Source organism: Lithobates pipiens, unplaced genomic scaffold (genome assembly GCF_037356315.1).
Source record: "Lithobates pipiens isolate NorthernLeopardFrog02 unplaced genomic scaffold, aLitPip1_a1.2 Scaffold_3, whole genome shotgun sequence".
Lineage (NCBI taxonomy): Eukaryota > Metazoa > Chordata > Amphibia > Anura > Ranidae > Lithobates > Lithobates pipiens.
Window position 1 is genome coordinate 15007239 of NW_027507790.1, and position 14692 is coordinate 15021930.

General features: G+C 38.5%; 1 protein-coding gene across 5 annotated transcripts in view; it reads left to right on the forward strand.

Moving 5' to 3' along the window:
• ACACB (acetyl-CoA carboxylase beta) overlaps positions 1-14452 on the forward strand; it is a 165551-nt gene extending 151099 nt beyond the window's left edge. For all 5 annotated transcript variants that reach the window (XM_077461310.1, XM_077461312.1, XM_077461311.1 and 2 more), the window contains 10 exons: positions 549-669; positions 754-850; positions 970-1066; positions 3666-3801; positions 4450-4627; positions 5276-5388; positions 7631-7785; positions 8199-8369; positions 8652-8788; positions 13757-14452. In XM_077461310.1, the coding sequence (XP_077317436.1) occupies positions 549-669; positions 754-850; positions 970-1066; positions 3666-3801; positions 4450-4627; positions 5276-5388; positions 7631-7785; positions 8199-8369; positions 8652-8788; positions 13757-13883 (1332 nt within the window). In that variant the 3' untranslated portion in view covers positions 13884-14452. The remainder of the gene's footprint in view (positions 1-548; positions 670-753; positions 851-969; positions 1067-3665; positions 3802-4449; positions 4628-5275; positions 5389-7630; positions 7786-8198; positions 8370-8651; positions 8789-13756) is intronic.
• Positions 14453-14692: the final 240 nt, after the last annotated feature.

Genomic DNA, 14692 nt, shown 5'->3' on the forward strand with positions numbered 1-14692 from the left:
GGTCCTTTATAGCCTGTTTGTTATAGAATGCCTTTATCGTCTTTTTGTTCAGAATTAGGGCTCGTTCACAGCAGCAAGCTACACTGATTGCATGGGTACTGGAGTGCGCTGGGAGACACTGTGATTATGCACCGATCTGTGTGCATTGCACTGTTCACTTTTTTTTTACAGAACTTTATTGAAATGTCATGAGTGGCATTTCAATGCAGTTCTATTCAGCACAATGGTGCTGCAGTGTAGTAGTTCGCTTTGCAGCCTGCTGCGCTTTTAAGGAAAAATAACTGCATGCATGAACAGGCATCATTAGAAACAAGGGATTTTAATTGTTTATTTGTTGGGGCTGCGCTAAAAATCACTGCCAGCATAGCAACACATCTGGTGTGCATGAGCACATAGCGTGATGCCAGATCAAATGGTCTAAAGCAATAATTGAATGCTCCCTAAAAACTTTAGAAGTAAATGTATTTCTACAGACCTAAACAGTGAAACGTGAAAAATAAATGCTTAAATGTATGCAAGAATTGCACCTATTATGTTGGTCTCTCAAGGATAAGCACAGTCCAGTTCCAGTCATCTCCCCTGTTGATCCCATTGATCGTCCAATTGAATTTACACCTACAAAGGCTCCATATGATCCTCGCTGGATGCTGACTGGGAGAGTTCATCCTAGTAAGTGCATAAAATGTACCCAGTCTGTCAATGTACTTCAGATTTGAAAATTAGCTTTAATCAAGGACAACTTTTTATCTGTAGCCACCAAAGGGGCATGGCAGAGCGGGTTCTTTGACCATGGAAGCTTCATGGAAATCATGCAGCGCTGGGCACAGACTGTTGTGGTAGGAAGAGCAAGGTAATGTCAACGTCATACCAGGCATTCTACCATTTATTTACTAAATTTGGATTGTATACTTATTAATCACCATGTAAAGCTGAGTTCATGTTGCAAGATTATTTCCAATTCCTTTGTAGGCTGGGAGGAATACCTCTTGGCGTTATTGCTGTGGAGACCCGAAGTGTGGAAATGGCAGTGCCTGCTGATCCAGCAAATCCTGATTCTGAAGCTAAGGTAATTTTAGTAATAATGTCCCAATATAAAAAAAGCAGTGAGCTGATGTGGTGACAAAGACCAGATATTATGGTACTCCTATACAGGCATAAGGTGTTTCATAATCTGGACAATTCAGCCTTTATTGTGAAGCAAACAACAAATAGGACAAAATAACAGAAAAAGTCAATGTTCATAACTAATAACCCCCCTAAAGTCAATACTTGGTAGAGCCACCTTTTGCGGCCACTACAGCTCCAAGTCACTTTGGATAAGTCTTTATGAGCTTGCCACATCTTACCATTGGGATTTCTTCCCATTCCTCCTTGCAAAACTACTCCAGCTCCTTCTAGTTGGATGGTTTGTGCCATCTTGAACAGCCATCTTTAATTCTGACCACAGGTTTTCTATTGGATTGAGGTCTGGGCTTTGACTAGGCCATTCCAACACATTTACATGTTTCCCCTTAAACCACTCAAGTGTTGCTTTAGCAGTGTGTTTGGGGTCATTGTCTTGTGGAAGGTGAACCTCCGTCCTAGCCTCAAATCACACACAGAGTGGTACAGATTTTTCTCAAGAATATCCCTGTATTTAGCACCATCCATCTTTCCCTCAACTCTGACCAGTTTCCCAGTCCCGACTGCTGAAAAACATTTCCACAGCATGATTCTGCCACCACCATGTTTCACTGTGGGGATGATTTTCTTTGGGTGATGTGATATATTGGGTTTGCGCCAGACATAGCGTTTGCTTTGATGGCCAAAAAGTAAAATTTTAGTCTCATCAGACCAGAGCACCTTCCTTCATACATTTTGGGAGTTTCCCACATGCCTTTTCGCAAACTCAAAACGTGCCATTTTGTTTTTTGCTGAAACTAACAGCTTTCTTCTGGCCACTCTGCCATAAAGCCCAACTCTATGGAGCGTACAGCTTATTGTCGTCCTATGTACAGATACTCCAGTCTCTGCTGTGGAACTCTGCAGCTCCTCTAGTGTTACCTTAGGTCTCTGTGCTGCCTCTCTGATTAATGCCCTCCTTGCCCAGTCCATGAGTTTTGGTCTGGGGCCTTTCAAAAAGGTGTGTATATGTAATGACAGATCATGTGACACTTAGATTGCACACAGGTGGACATCATTTCACTAATTATGTTACTTCTGAAGGTAATTGGTTGCACCAGAGCTTTTTATGGGCTTCATAACAAAGGGGGTGAATACATACACACATGCCAATTATCATTTTCTTATTTCTGAAAAATATTTTTATGTATATATTTTTCAAATTTTACAAGGGAGGTGGATACTTTTGCAAGGCACTGTAACTGTTATCAACTATAGAAGGTATTCAGAGATCCACCCTTCATTTGTAGTGATCACTTACTAAGTGGACCTGCCACAACTTATGCAGTAAAAGGAACAATAAGCGATCTTATGCAGAAATGTTTCAAGACCTTATAATGAGCCCCTCTAATGCACATGCTTACTGGTTATTGCTATAACGCTATTCATTGTAACAAGTGATGTGGCCACCCGGTCCCTTATAGAACGATGTGACCCTATTACCTGAAGATGCTACAGTGCTTGGGTCAATTTTCCAGTGTCCCCTGTCTTCTTTATATATATATATATATATATATATAATTCCTTTATTTACCAGTAAAGGTCACAGTACAGTGAGATACAAAATACAATGTTAGATAGGTATGTAATGTATAGTGGATATACTCCGCGCCCAAAAAATGTAATAAATGAATAATAATAAAGCTGCTCTCCTGATTGAACACAGTGATCAATTACAATTGGTAATAGGTAGAGGGCATTAGTGGTCGTGGCATTCATGAAATAAACTAATTATACAAATAACAGTTAAAAAAAATCTAAAATAGGTGAAAATAAGAATCCTATGGAAACAAACCGTCAATCACAAAAAAATTTATGTGAAAAAAAAAATATATAATAAGTTAAAGTCTCAATTATGAAAAAACACAGTAGATAGTAAACAAAGTGGTGTAGTCATGACATATAGAGAGGTATATGCATGTAGGGTCCCAAGTACTATGACAATATAAAAAGTGCGGTGACATAACCAGAATATCAACAGGTCGATAACATGACCATACTGTGGTACAGCAAATGGTAGGAGATAACCAGATAGAAATCAGCAATTCAGGGGCAACACCAGAGTAAGGTCTATTCCCAAATAGCAGAAGACCACTTGATGTAGAACAAGGCATTATAAGATGGGGCTTGAAGATGAGATTGTGTTAGTTACGCTTTAAGTATCATAGAAATACCTACAATCACCAGTGCAAGGCAAGGGAACCAGTGCATTTTAGATCTGAAAAACAGGGAACAGGGCAGGAAACATCTTTTACATCATTGTCAGTCAAAATAACTGTTTTTTTTTTGGATGGGGAAGGGTAGGAGTTTGACCTTTTTCTTTTTTTTTTCCTTTTTTTTATTTTATTTTTAATTTCTCTAATGGGAACACAGCATCGAAAACCTGACAAAGATCCTAACTTCTTCCCTACGCTAAAATTGTCTGGATTTGAGCTTTAAATGAAGTCAGGCATTTATTAAACAGATTATATTTTGTATTTTTAATGTAAATGTGTTTGTTTTAGATCATTCAACAGGCTGGACAGGTTTGGTTCCCAGATTCTGCATTTAAGACTGCACAGGCAATTAAAGACTTTAACCGCGAGAGACTGCCATTAATTATCTTTGCAAATTGGAGAGGATTTTCTGGGGGTATGAAAGGTAAGTCCTACAATCTTTGACTCAAAATTTCTACAAGAGTGATTAGATCAGAAAATTTTAAAATTGTGTTCATATGCATATCCCATTTATGATACAATATTTTGTTTAAGTAACATCTTGGCATGAATGCGTACATGCTGAATGCATTGTCAGCTTAAGTTGTCGCTTTATAGACAATTTTGTTTTCTCTAACGCTAACTCTTCTAAAAAAATATATGGTTGTTATATTAAACATATCATAAATCCTTGTTATATTACACTTTTATGATGGAAAATACTTTTGAGGTTTGAATCTAACATCTGTCCCCGTTGTCCTGCCAGAGGTGACATTTGGCATCTTGCTCCTTTGTAACATTGTGGTAATTGACAGTTGGAAGCAGTAGAGTGAGAGGATGTTGCTTCCCTCTTCTATCCCTTCTCCTTCTTGTCACACATTATACTACACAGTTTGCAATATGACCCTGTGTCAGATAGCAGCTGTTGATCAGAGACCTGGGGAAGGTGGCATTAGTAATGAATGTGTTTTTTGCCTTCCTTGCTCATTTTCACCTTGTCTCTTTCAAGAAACAAACAGGATTGGCATTATAGAGAAGTAGCTTTGTAATGTGTGTGCTGATTGTATTTATGTGTGTGCACTGCTTTTTCCAGACATGTATGATCAAGTGCTAAAATTTGGGGCATACATTGTGGACAGCCTGAAAGAATTCAAGCAACCTGTTTTGGTCTACATCCCACCTTTTGCAGAGCTAAGAGGAGGATCATGGGTTGTCATAGATCCTACCATTAATCCTCACTACATGGAACTTTATGCTGACAAGGACAGCAGGTGTGTAGTCTCACTAATCACTCCATTACTTCACCTATTTTTTTTCAGTAGCTTTCTTTCCTACTTGGTAATGCTTTAGTAATGGTGACTGCAACATCTGGCACTTGACCTTTTGCACTGTATACTTTCAGATTGACCTACTAGCACCCATTAGACAGTTGTACTAAGCAGATGGCTTTAATTTTGACATGTTTTAAATGGATGTATTAAGAACGATATAGTTTTGATCTTTTTTTTATACAAAACTGTATCCCTTACAGCTACTATAAAATAATGTCTATAGCTGTTTGTTTAACAAATTTCAATTTATTTTACTTTTTAAATCAGTAATGCAGAATACATTTCAAAGGCCCTCTATGCTAAATAATGATCTGGTGACACACAACCCAATGCCTACCACTGCTGTCCAGTGTCTGATGCTTTCAAGAGTTCCCTGGGAGCAGCACTGTCACTGAACTCTCCTGTACTCCCCTGGTGGCAGCTTTGTTGGGTGTGCGCATATGTTTATACCTCTGTGTAGAAGTACATGATGTATATATCCTCCATTAATCTAAGCATTTCTATTTAATGTCTAACTATACTGCCAATGCCAATGCGACCATGAAAAATATCCCTTTGAACATATATCTGTTTGAAAACTGCTTTTAGAGGAGGTGTCTTAGAAGCAGAGGGAACAGTTGAGATTCGCTTTAGAAGGAAGGACTTGATCAAGTCCATGAGAAGACTAGACAAAGTTTACACCCAGATTGTAGAACAGCTTGGTGAGTAAAACATTTCTCTCAGAGCACTATGCATTTTGACCTGGAATAAAATGCTTTGTCTTAACCTACCCATATACAAAAAGTCACCCTGGGACTTTAAATGAGATGAACACAGTTTGACGCTAAGTAACAGAAGTAGATACAGTATAGGCATTTATTCAAGAATTGGTATACATACACGGGTGATAAAAACAGTAGCTAAGACTATAAAATTGCACATGATAAAAATACATTGATACAAATGTCATACAATATGTACAGGCATCAGACAAATGACGCATTTCGCAAGACCATAGCTCGCTTCTTCAGGGGTAGAAGCAGGTTTGATTTATCTAAATGAACAGAGAGATGTGACACAATGATGAATGTAAAGGCAATGCTAGGAGGGGTCAGTGGTAAGGGACCCCATACGTACCAATAGACAAAGCCAAAGTGCCCATTGCTGGATTCCCAAAGGGTGGCCGCGGCAAGTATGTGGCATGGGAGCTGAAGGGGAGAAGCCACCACCAGGGAACAATCGGACAGCAGACATGGCATGGGTGGAAGTATGTGGCCCTTAAATGTCTCAATATGTAAATGGGTTTATATCAGCTCTAACACAAATGTATATATCAATAGATGCCAAACAATCGCAGAATAGACATAAAATTATAAAGTATAGTTGTATATGTAAAAGCATATATGCTGTAACACAAGTATATGTGTCAATCATTGCTGAATAAATAGAGTAGACAAAAATTGTATAATTATGTGTGTGAAAGCATGTATAAACTGACCTGATCTATTGATGGAACGGACATGGAGACCAAGGGTAATTATGAATAACCAAATATATATCTAGGGAGACAATCCCTAGAAGGGGGGGACATGGTGTGTGAAAAAAGTGTGAATGAAAAAATCAAGCACGGGGACAACATGGGAAACTGAAGCAACAAAACATCATCAATGATCTGGCTAAAACATGCATGTAAATTATAGGCTAAAACATATATGTAAATTATATGTTGAGTAAAGTGGCTGAGGGTGGCAACAGACCAGATTTGGGCTAAATTGGTGTCTTCCACCCGGGTTTAATGCAAACAAGAGGAAAGGTCTGGTGTCACCAGTGACACACCTCCATCCCTAAATATAACAAATACACCCCCATTTAAAATCCCAGGCGCGGCGTCACCTGTTTGTGTGTGGTATGTCACCATTGATGGCTGGGAGGTGACTGCGCATGCGCACTCCCATTGACGGCTGGCGCCTCAGCATCGGCGTGTCTCGCCATCCCCACATGGCGTTGGGGGAGGAGCCTGACAGACCCCTCTGGCAATACAAATTGAAGGGTGGACATGGCTGGTATTTTTGCTCTCATTTGCTCACACTGCACACACCACAGTGGTCTCTGCTGCTGTTAAGCCATCTATCCTGTAATAGGTGCACACACTCTTTTTTCACTTCAGCATTTGTGCTTGGTTATTGATTTTTTCATTCACACTTTTTTCACACACCTTGTTTTTCCCCCTCTTTCTAGGGATTGTCTCCCTAGATATATTTTTGGTTATTCATACTTACCCTTGGTCTCCTTGTCCATTCCATCGTTGGATCAGGTCAGTTTATACATGCTTTCACACACATAATTATACAATTTTTGTCTACATATTGAGACATTTAAGGACCACATACTTCCACCCATGCCATGTCTGCCATCCGATTGTTCCCTGGTGGTGTCTGTGTTCGGCTTCTCCCCTTCAGCTCTCATGCCACAGACTTGACGTTGCCGCCCTCTGGGAATCCAGCAATGGGCACTTACTTTGGCTTTTTCTATTGATAAGTATGGGGTCCTTTTCCTCTCACCACTCCTACCATTGCCTTTACATTCATCACTGTGTCACATCTCTCTGTTCATTTAGATACATCAAACCTGCATCTAACCTTGAAAAAGCGAGCTATGGTCTTGCAAAACGCATCTGGGTTTCTGATGCCTGTATATATTGTATGATGCTTGTATCAATGTATTTCTATAATGCGCAATTTTATTGTCTTAGCTACTGTTATCATCATCCATGTATGTATACCAATTCTTGAATAAATACCTATACTGTACCTACTTCTGTTACTTGGTAACAGTGGCAAACTGTCCTCAACTCATTTAAAGTCCCAGGGTGACTTTTTGTATATTTGTTATATTTAAGGATGGAGGTGTATCACCAGAACTTTCCTCTTGTTTGTCTTAACCTACCCTTCCATATTCTGTCAGGTACTCCAGAGTTGGCAGATGCAGAACGCAAAAGTCTGGAAAAGAAGCTAAAGGCTAGAGAGGAGATATTGCTGCCAATCTATCACCAAATTGCTGTGAAGTTTGCTGATCTACATGACACTCCTGGAAGAATGCAAGAAAAAGGAGTCATTACAGTTAAGTCTTTCACAAAACTAATGTGCACATGTAGGCTTAGGTAGCATACCTAGAGGCCCCATTTGTATTTTTTGTAAAGCCTTAAAGGATAATAATTTGGAAATCATGCTCTTACAAATGGACATTAACGCTGAATTTAGAACTTTTAAAAATATGTTGCAGCATAATTAATAACAGGTAGATGTCTTTCTTTTATATTATTATATATCATATATTCTTTTCGAATACTATGAGTTACGGCACATATATTAGGTTGTACAAGTTTAAGCATAATCCTGTGCTTTGGGCACAGAGAAAAACATAAGGCTATATTGTCTACTGTATTGTACTGTTTAGCATTTGTTCATATTAGAGTCGTAGAATTGAAGACCATGTAAAAATTTTTTTACCACAATCTTATATATAATATCAGGATATTTTAGAATGGAAGGAAGCAAGGACTTTCATGTACTGGCGGCTGCGTCGGCTTCTCCTGGAGGAGGAGGTGAAGAGGGAGATCCTTCATGCTAACAATGAGCTTAGTGACATCCATATCCAATCTATGCTTCGTCGATGGTTCATGGAAACTGAAGGAACTGTTAAGGTATAATCGTTAAGCTTGCAATTTTGTCTTCTAGATTTTACAGCATTCTACTGAAGGTTTTGTTGACTACCAACGTCGCTTATTATAATTCCCACTCACTCAACATACCACTATTATTAAGTTTTTTGTTGTGGATGTTCGCATGTATAGTACCACTTAAGTTTTGCAAATTTAAGAATGTCATAGAAATTCTTTTTTGTTAGCCGTTTGGTCAAACTAGGGCCAGTGCATTTTTTTTGGACTGGTTTTTGCATATTATTATAATTTTTTTTTTTCCCCCAGACATACTTATGGGACAATAACCAAGTAGTGGTAGAGTGGCTGGAGAAGCACTTACAAGAGGAGGATGGTGCAAAATCTGCTATCCGTGAAAACATAAAGTACCTAAAGAGAGATTATGCACTAAAACACATTCGAGGGTGAGTTTCTATAGTATCCAATGTCTGATTCAGTAGTTATCCCCTGCAGGGCTGTTCCCCCCCCCCCCCCCCACCTACATGTGTCCCAATGCCTCTGCCCTATCCCTAATCATTAAATCCATTATAATCTTTAGCCCATCAACTCATTACTTTTAGGACTTGTGTTGACTTGCTTTGTTTACCTGTGATTGTCTTGGTTTGGAATGTTTATTATATAAATAGTGAAGTGCTACCCACTCTCATATGATTATTTAAATATATAAATCAATCTAAACACAGTGACAAATATAAACCTTAAATATCCATAATAAAAAAAATGTGAAAAAAATTGTGTATATATAATATGAAATCTCAATCGACTTCTATAATTTCTTGATTGCTGTGCATCAATATTTCACCGCTGTATATCTATGTCACTTCTCCAATATTTTAACTTGTATACACCTCCACTAGCTGTTATGTCTGCTCACCTCAACACTGAGCCAAAAAAGCTCTGAATAGAAACTCACTTCTTTCTACACTCGAATCTCAGCTCTCCTGCCAATGCTCTTAAAAATATTGCACTTACAAGGTTTCAAAAGATAAAATCATTCATCACAGTATTATAAGACGTCCGCTCGCTCACCAATCTGATGCTGTGACGTCACAGGCTTGGCTCCTACCCCTCTACACACGTATCGCCTACAATTGGTTTTCTCGATGGATCGGCGGGTCATCTCCCTCAAGCACTTATAACCTCATTTATCACCATGGTAACCTCCCAAGCTTTCCCTAGCAGTCAGGGTGATTCCAGGTCCGCCCACTTCCCGTGGACCACAGAAGCTATAATCTTGCTTGTCCCCGTTCAGGGTGCTACAGAACACCGCTACCACTTCGAACGTACAGACTATTAAACCACCCTGTCCCAAAAAGGGTGACATGCCAAGGGGGTTATTTACTAAAGGAAAATCCACTTTGTACTGCAAGTGCACTTGGAAGTAAAGTCGCTGTAGATCCGAGGGGGACATGCAAGGAAAATAAAAAACAGCATTTTAGCTTGCACATGATTGGATGATAAAATCAGCAGAGCTTCCACTCATTTCAGATCAACCCCTTAGATTTAGAGCGACTGCACTTTTGATAGATACACAGCGATGGAATATTGATGCACAGCAATTAAGAAATGATAGAAGTCGATTGAGATATATGAACTTTTTTCAATTTTTTTTATTATGGATATTTCATTTTTTTTATTTGTCACTGTGTTTAGATTTATTTATTTAAATAATCATATGAGAGTAAGTAGCGCTTCACTATTTATATAATAAATATTTTAGAAGTGATACACTGAGAGTGTTCAGCAGCTGAAGTAATTTTATTTATAATTGCACACTTGTATAATAATTTTAATTTGAATTTAATTTACTTAGCACATTGCACTTTTTGTGGGGCTGACTGACTTTTACACAATATTGGTTTGGAATGGCCTCAAACTCAGGTCAGCAAATGCTCACTGATTTTATTATAGCAGTATATACATGGCAGTTCAGAGGCCGCATGTGACCTGTTTTGCATTGCGCTATGTTTCTTTGAATGCAGAATGTCCTATTAACCACTTTCAGACCGGACCAATTTGCTGGTCAAAGACCAGACCACTTTTTGTGATTCGGCACTGTGTCGCTTTAACTGACAATTGCGCGGTCGTGCGACGTGGCTCCCAAACAAAATTGACGTCTTTTTTTCCCCACAAATAGAGCTTTCTTTTGGTGGTATTTGATCACCCCTGCGGTTTTTATTTTTTGCGCTATAAACAAAAATAGAGCGACAATTTTGAAAAAAACGCATTTTTTTTTACTTTTTGTTATAATAAATTAAAGTGGTTGTAAACCCATATAAAAAAAATAAAACCTGCAAGACCAAGGCATAACGAGCTAGTATGCAGCACATACCAGCTCATTATGAAGCACTCTCCTTAGATCAAAGCTGTTGCAGTGCTTTGACTGGCAACATGTTACCGCTGCGACCGGCGACATGTCTCCTGGAGTTATGTCCACGTTCGCAGGCTCCGCGCTGTGATTGGCCAGAGCCGCATTGACTTCATTCCCATGCATGTGTGCGGGAGCCGCAGGTCACGGCGCAGGCCCTCTAGAAATGGCACGATTAAGACGTTTTTCAGTGCGCATGTGCAGACGATGTTGGCACAAGCATATATGGTAAATATCTCCTAAACCGTGCAGGTTTAGGAGATCTTTACAGTACCTACAGGTAAGCCTTATTATAGTGGTGTAATAGGGTTTACAACCACTTTAAGTATTTTTGTATTTACCAGAAAAAATATTTTGGGTCTTATATTTTCTGTTCTGAAGTTTCCAAAGTAATCTTGCATTGTGGGAACTACTACAGACACTTTTAAATGTCAATATAACCATGAGTACACTGAACACTGGTAAGAAGTGAGGTGTCTGCTTGCTTTTTCGGCATCTAACATATAATAAACGGCTGTTAAGGTATAACCAATTGGCAACCAAATTTTAGGTGTACATTCAACCCAAGAGTGTGCAAGTGAACTGGGAAGGAAAAAAATGAGCATTAATGAGCTCCTGCGAATTTCATTGAGCTGAAGCGGGCACCCCCCGTCCATCCTGTCCTCCTGAAGGCCCTAAAAATAAATATGTGCACAATTGTTTCCAAGGTTCTTGTAGCCAGTCCAGTTGATGAAGAAATTTGATGTGTTAAATTTTTTTAATGGGTGTGTTTTATAGTATAAGTTCAGATAGTGCATCTGGTAAGCAGGATATGAGCATATGAGGTGTCACCGGGTTTATTTTAGAATTACTTTAGAATTACTACCAATCACCACGGTTGCAGTACTGCTTGTTGTCATTTATGTATTTCTACTTATATATTTTGTTTTTTTGTATCTTGGCACAGTGCATAGCAGCTTTTTTAGGTTACATAATTTCTCTGGCGTGGATTTATTTGGAACCTTTTTTGTGTTTTATAGCATAAAGTAAAAAATATTTTTTTTTCTGCAAAATTGTCAGTCTTTTTTTGTTTATAGCACAAAAAATAAAAACCACAGAGATGATCAAATACCACCAAAAGAAAGCTCTATTTGTGGGAAAAAAAGAACATCAATTTTATTTGGGTACTGTGTCGTACGACCGCACAATTGTCAGTTAAAGCAATGCAGTGCGGTATCACAAAAAATGGCCTTGTCGTGAAGGGGAGGTAAATCTGGGGCTGAAGTGGTTAATAATTAAATGAATGTATATAAAATATGGATATACAGTGGGTAAAATACATATTGAACACGTCACCATTTTTTTAGGTAAATATATTCATGCTATTGACATGAAATTTTCATCACATGTCGATAACAACCCCACATACACCGTTGGGTTGGTAACAAGCCATACATACACAGAAGCCAAAACAAATAAGTTCAGAAATTAAGCTATGTGTAATAAAATGGCATGACACAGGGGAAAAACTTATTGAACACATGAGGTGCAAAAAGGCATGGAAAGCCAAGACACCAGCTGAAATCTATCAGTTCTGATATTCTGAGTGTTCCAGTGAGCACTGTTGGGGCTATAATCCAGAAGTGGAAAGAACATAATTTCACCATAAACCGGCTCCGACCTGGTGCTCCTCGTAGGATTTCTGACAGAGGAGTGAAAAGAATTCCCAGAAGAGTTGTCCAAGAGCCAAGGACCACTTGGAGAGCTTCAGAAAGACCTGGAATTAGCAGGTGCAACTGTTTTGCGCTCACCACGCAAGACTTCGTTGCTGAAAAAAAAGCATGTTGCAGTTTGTTTAAAGTTTGCTGCACAACATTTAGACAAGCCTGTGAAATACTGGGAGAATATAGTCTGGTCAGATGAGACCAAAATTGAACTCTTTGGATGCCATAATACACATCATGTTTAGAGGCAAAATGGCAATGTCAAATGGCACTTCACATAACCCTAAAATCACCCCCATACCAAAAGTGAAGTTTGGAGGTGGGAACATCATGGTATGGGGCTGTTTTCAGCATACGGTACTGGCAAACTTCATATCCTTGATGGAAGGATGAATGGAAAAACATACCGAGACATTTTTGATAAAAATCTGCTGCCATCTACCGGGATGATGAAGATGAAACAAGGGTGAACATTTCAGCAAGGCAATGATCCCAAACGCAAAGCCAAGGAAACTCTCAATTGGTTTCAAAGAGAGAAAATAAAGCTGCTAGAATGACCCAGCCAATCACCTGACTTGAATCCAATAGAAAATCTATGCAAAGAACTAAAGATCAGAGTTCATAATGGAGGCCCACGGAACCTTCAAGATTTGAAGACTGTGGAAGAATGGGCCAAAATCACACCTTAGCAATGATTGCGACTAGTTTCTCCATACAGGAGGCATCTTGAAGCTGTTATTACCAACAAAGGATTTTGTACGAGGTATTAAATACATTTCAGTTACTGTGTTCAATACTTTTTCCCTGTGTCATTCCATTTTATTACACATAATTTCATTTCTGAACTTATTTATTTTGGTTTCTTTGTATGTATGAATTGCATGGGTTGTTACAGACGTGGTAAGATTTCATGTCAATAATACCTTTAGAAATATATTTACCTAGAAAAATGATGACGTGTTTAATACTTATTTGACCCACTGTATATATAAAATACCTACATACCTTGTAAAACCTGGTATAGAATGTATCATATTTGTTGCAATATTCCACAAGTAAATTATTTATTAAAATGCAAGGAAAGTAATAAAACAAATTGGATGCTTCAAACAACTCAATTTTGTGCTTCTTTTCTTTTCTTTGGTTTTAATAATTCAGCCCATTTGTAACATGATATCAAGTATTTTGCATAGTCATCATGCCAGTATTAACACCTCAAAGTGATGCATCCTAAATGACTTTCATGTTTAGCTCATCTCTAATATTTTTCTTTGTTTGGCTCATTGTATCTTATTTTCCAGCCTGGTACTAGCCAATCCTGACGTAACCATGGACTGCATTGTCCATATGACCCAGCAGATTACACCAGCACAAAGAGCACAGCTAACGGGGCTTTTATCAACTATGGATAATAGTCCTTCCAGCTGACAGAATCCGAGAGAAATTTTGTTCCAATAAACACAGACTGCTGTAAGGACAGTATTCAACCTGCCGTCCATAAGAACAAGTGATGCCACTAAGTGCCTTTCAAGAAAGCTGTTTGTACAAAGAAGCATTCAGTGACTCATCTGAACAAAGACTGATACCACTTGTTTTACTGAAGAAGGCGAATATTTTGAATTTTGTTTTCAATAACTGTACCCATCACGTGTTATTTTTTTTTAAACTGTGCTGCATAACTGATGAACGATTTGTCCATAACAGTTCATTGATTCTAGGATGCACGTTGAGCCCACCTGTATGGCTTTTTATTCAGCTCTGGGATCAGTTTAGCCATTTCTAAGAGGTTCTAATCTAACCTTTATTACACACACAAATACAGTAATCTGATGGTGCTATTATAATCTATTTATGTAACATGCTAATGATTGAAGAACAGCGGAGATGTAAAATATGAGAGTGGTAAGACAATAGCAGTATTTTGCCTGGCATTACAATTACTCAGGAAATTGTCACCTGCACACAACCCTGATTAAAATATTCTCCAATACAGTGAACTGTTGTATTTTTTTTAAATAACAGATTCTTTTTTTCAGATTGGACAGGTTATTATTAAGCGCTGACACCGTGAAATTTGTTAACCACCTCTCTCTCTCATCCATTGTGTTTATGCTCCTGAACAAATAGAATGGGCAACTTGTGATTATTGGGTCAATCCAGAAAACGTTTTCACCCCTCCAAAAAATCATTGCCGAGCGCTATCCAGCGGAAAAGAAGTTCACAAGGAAGTGGCCTGT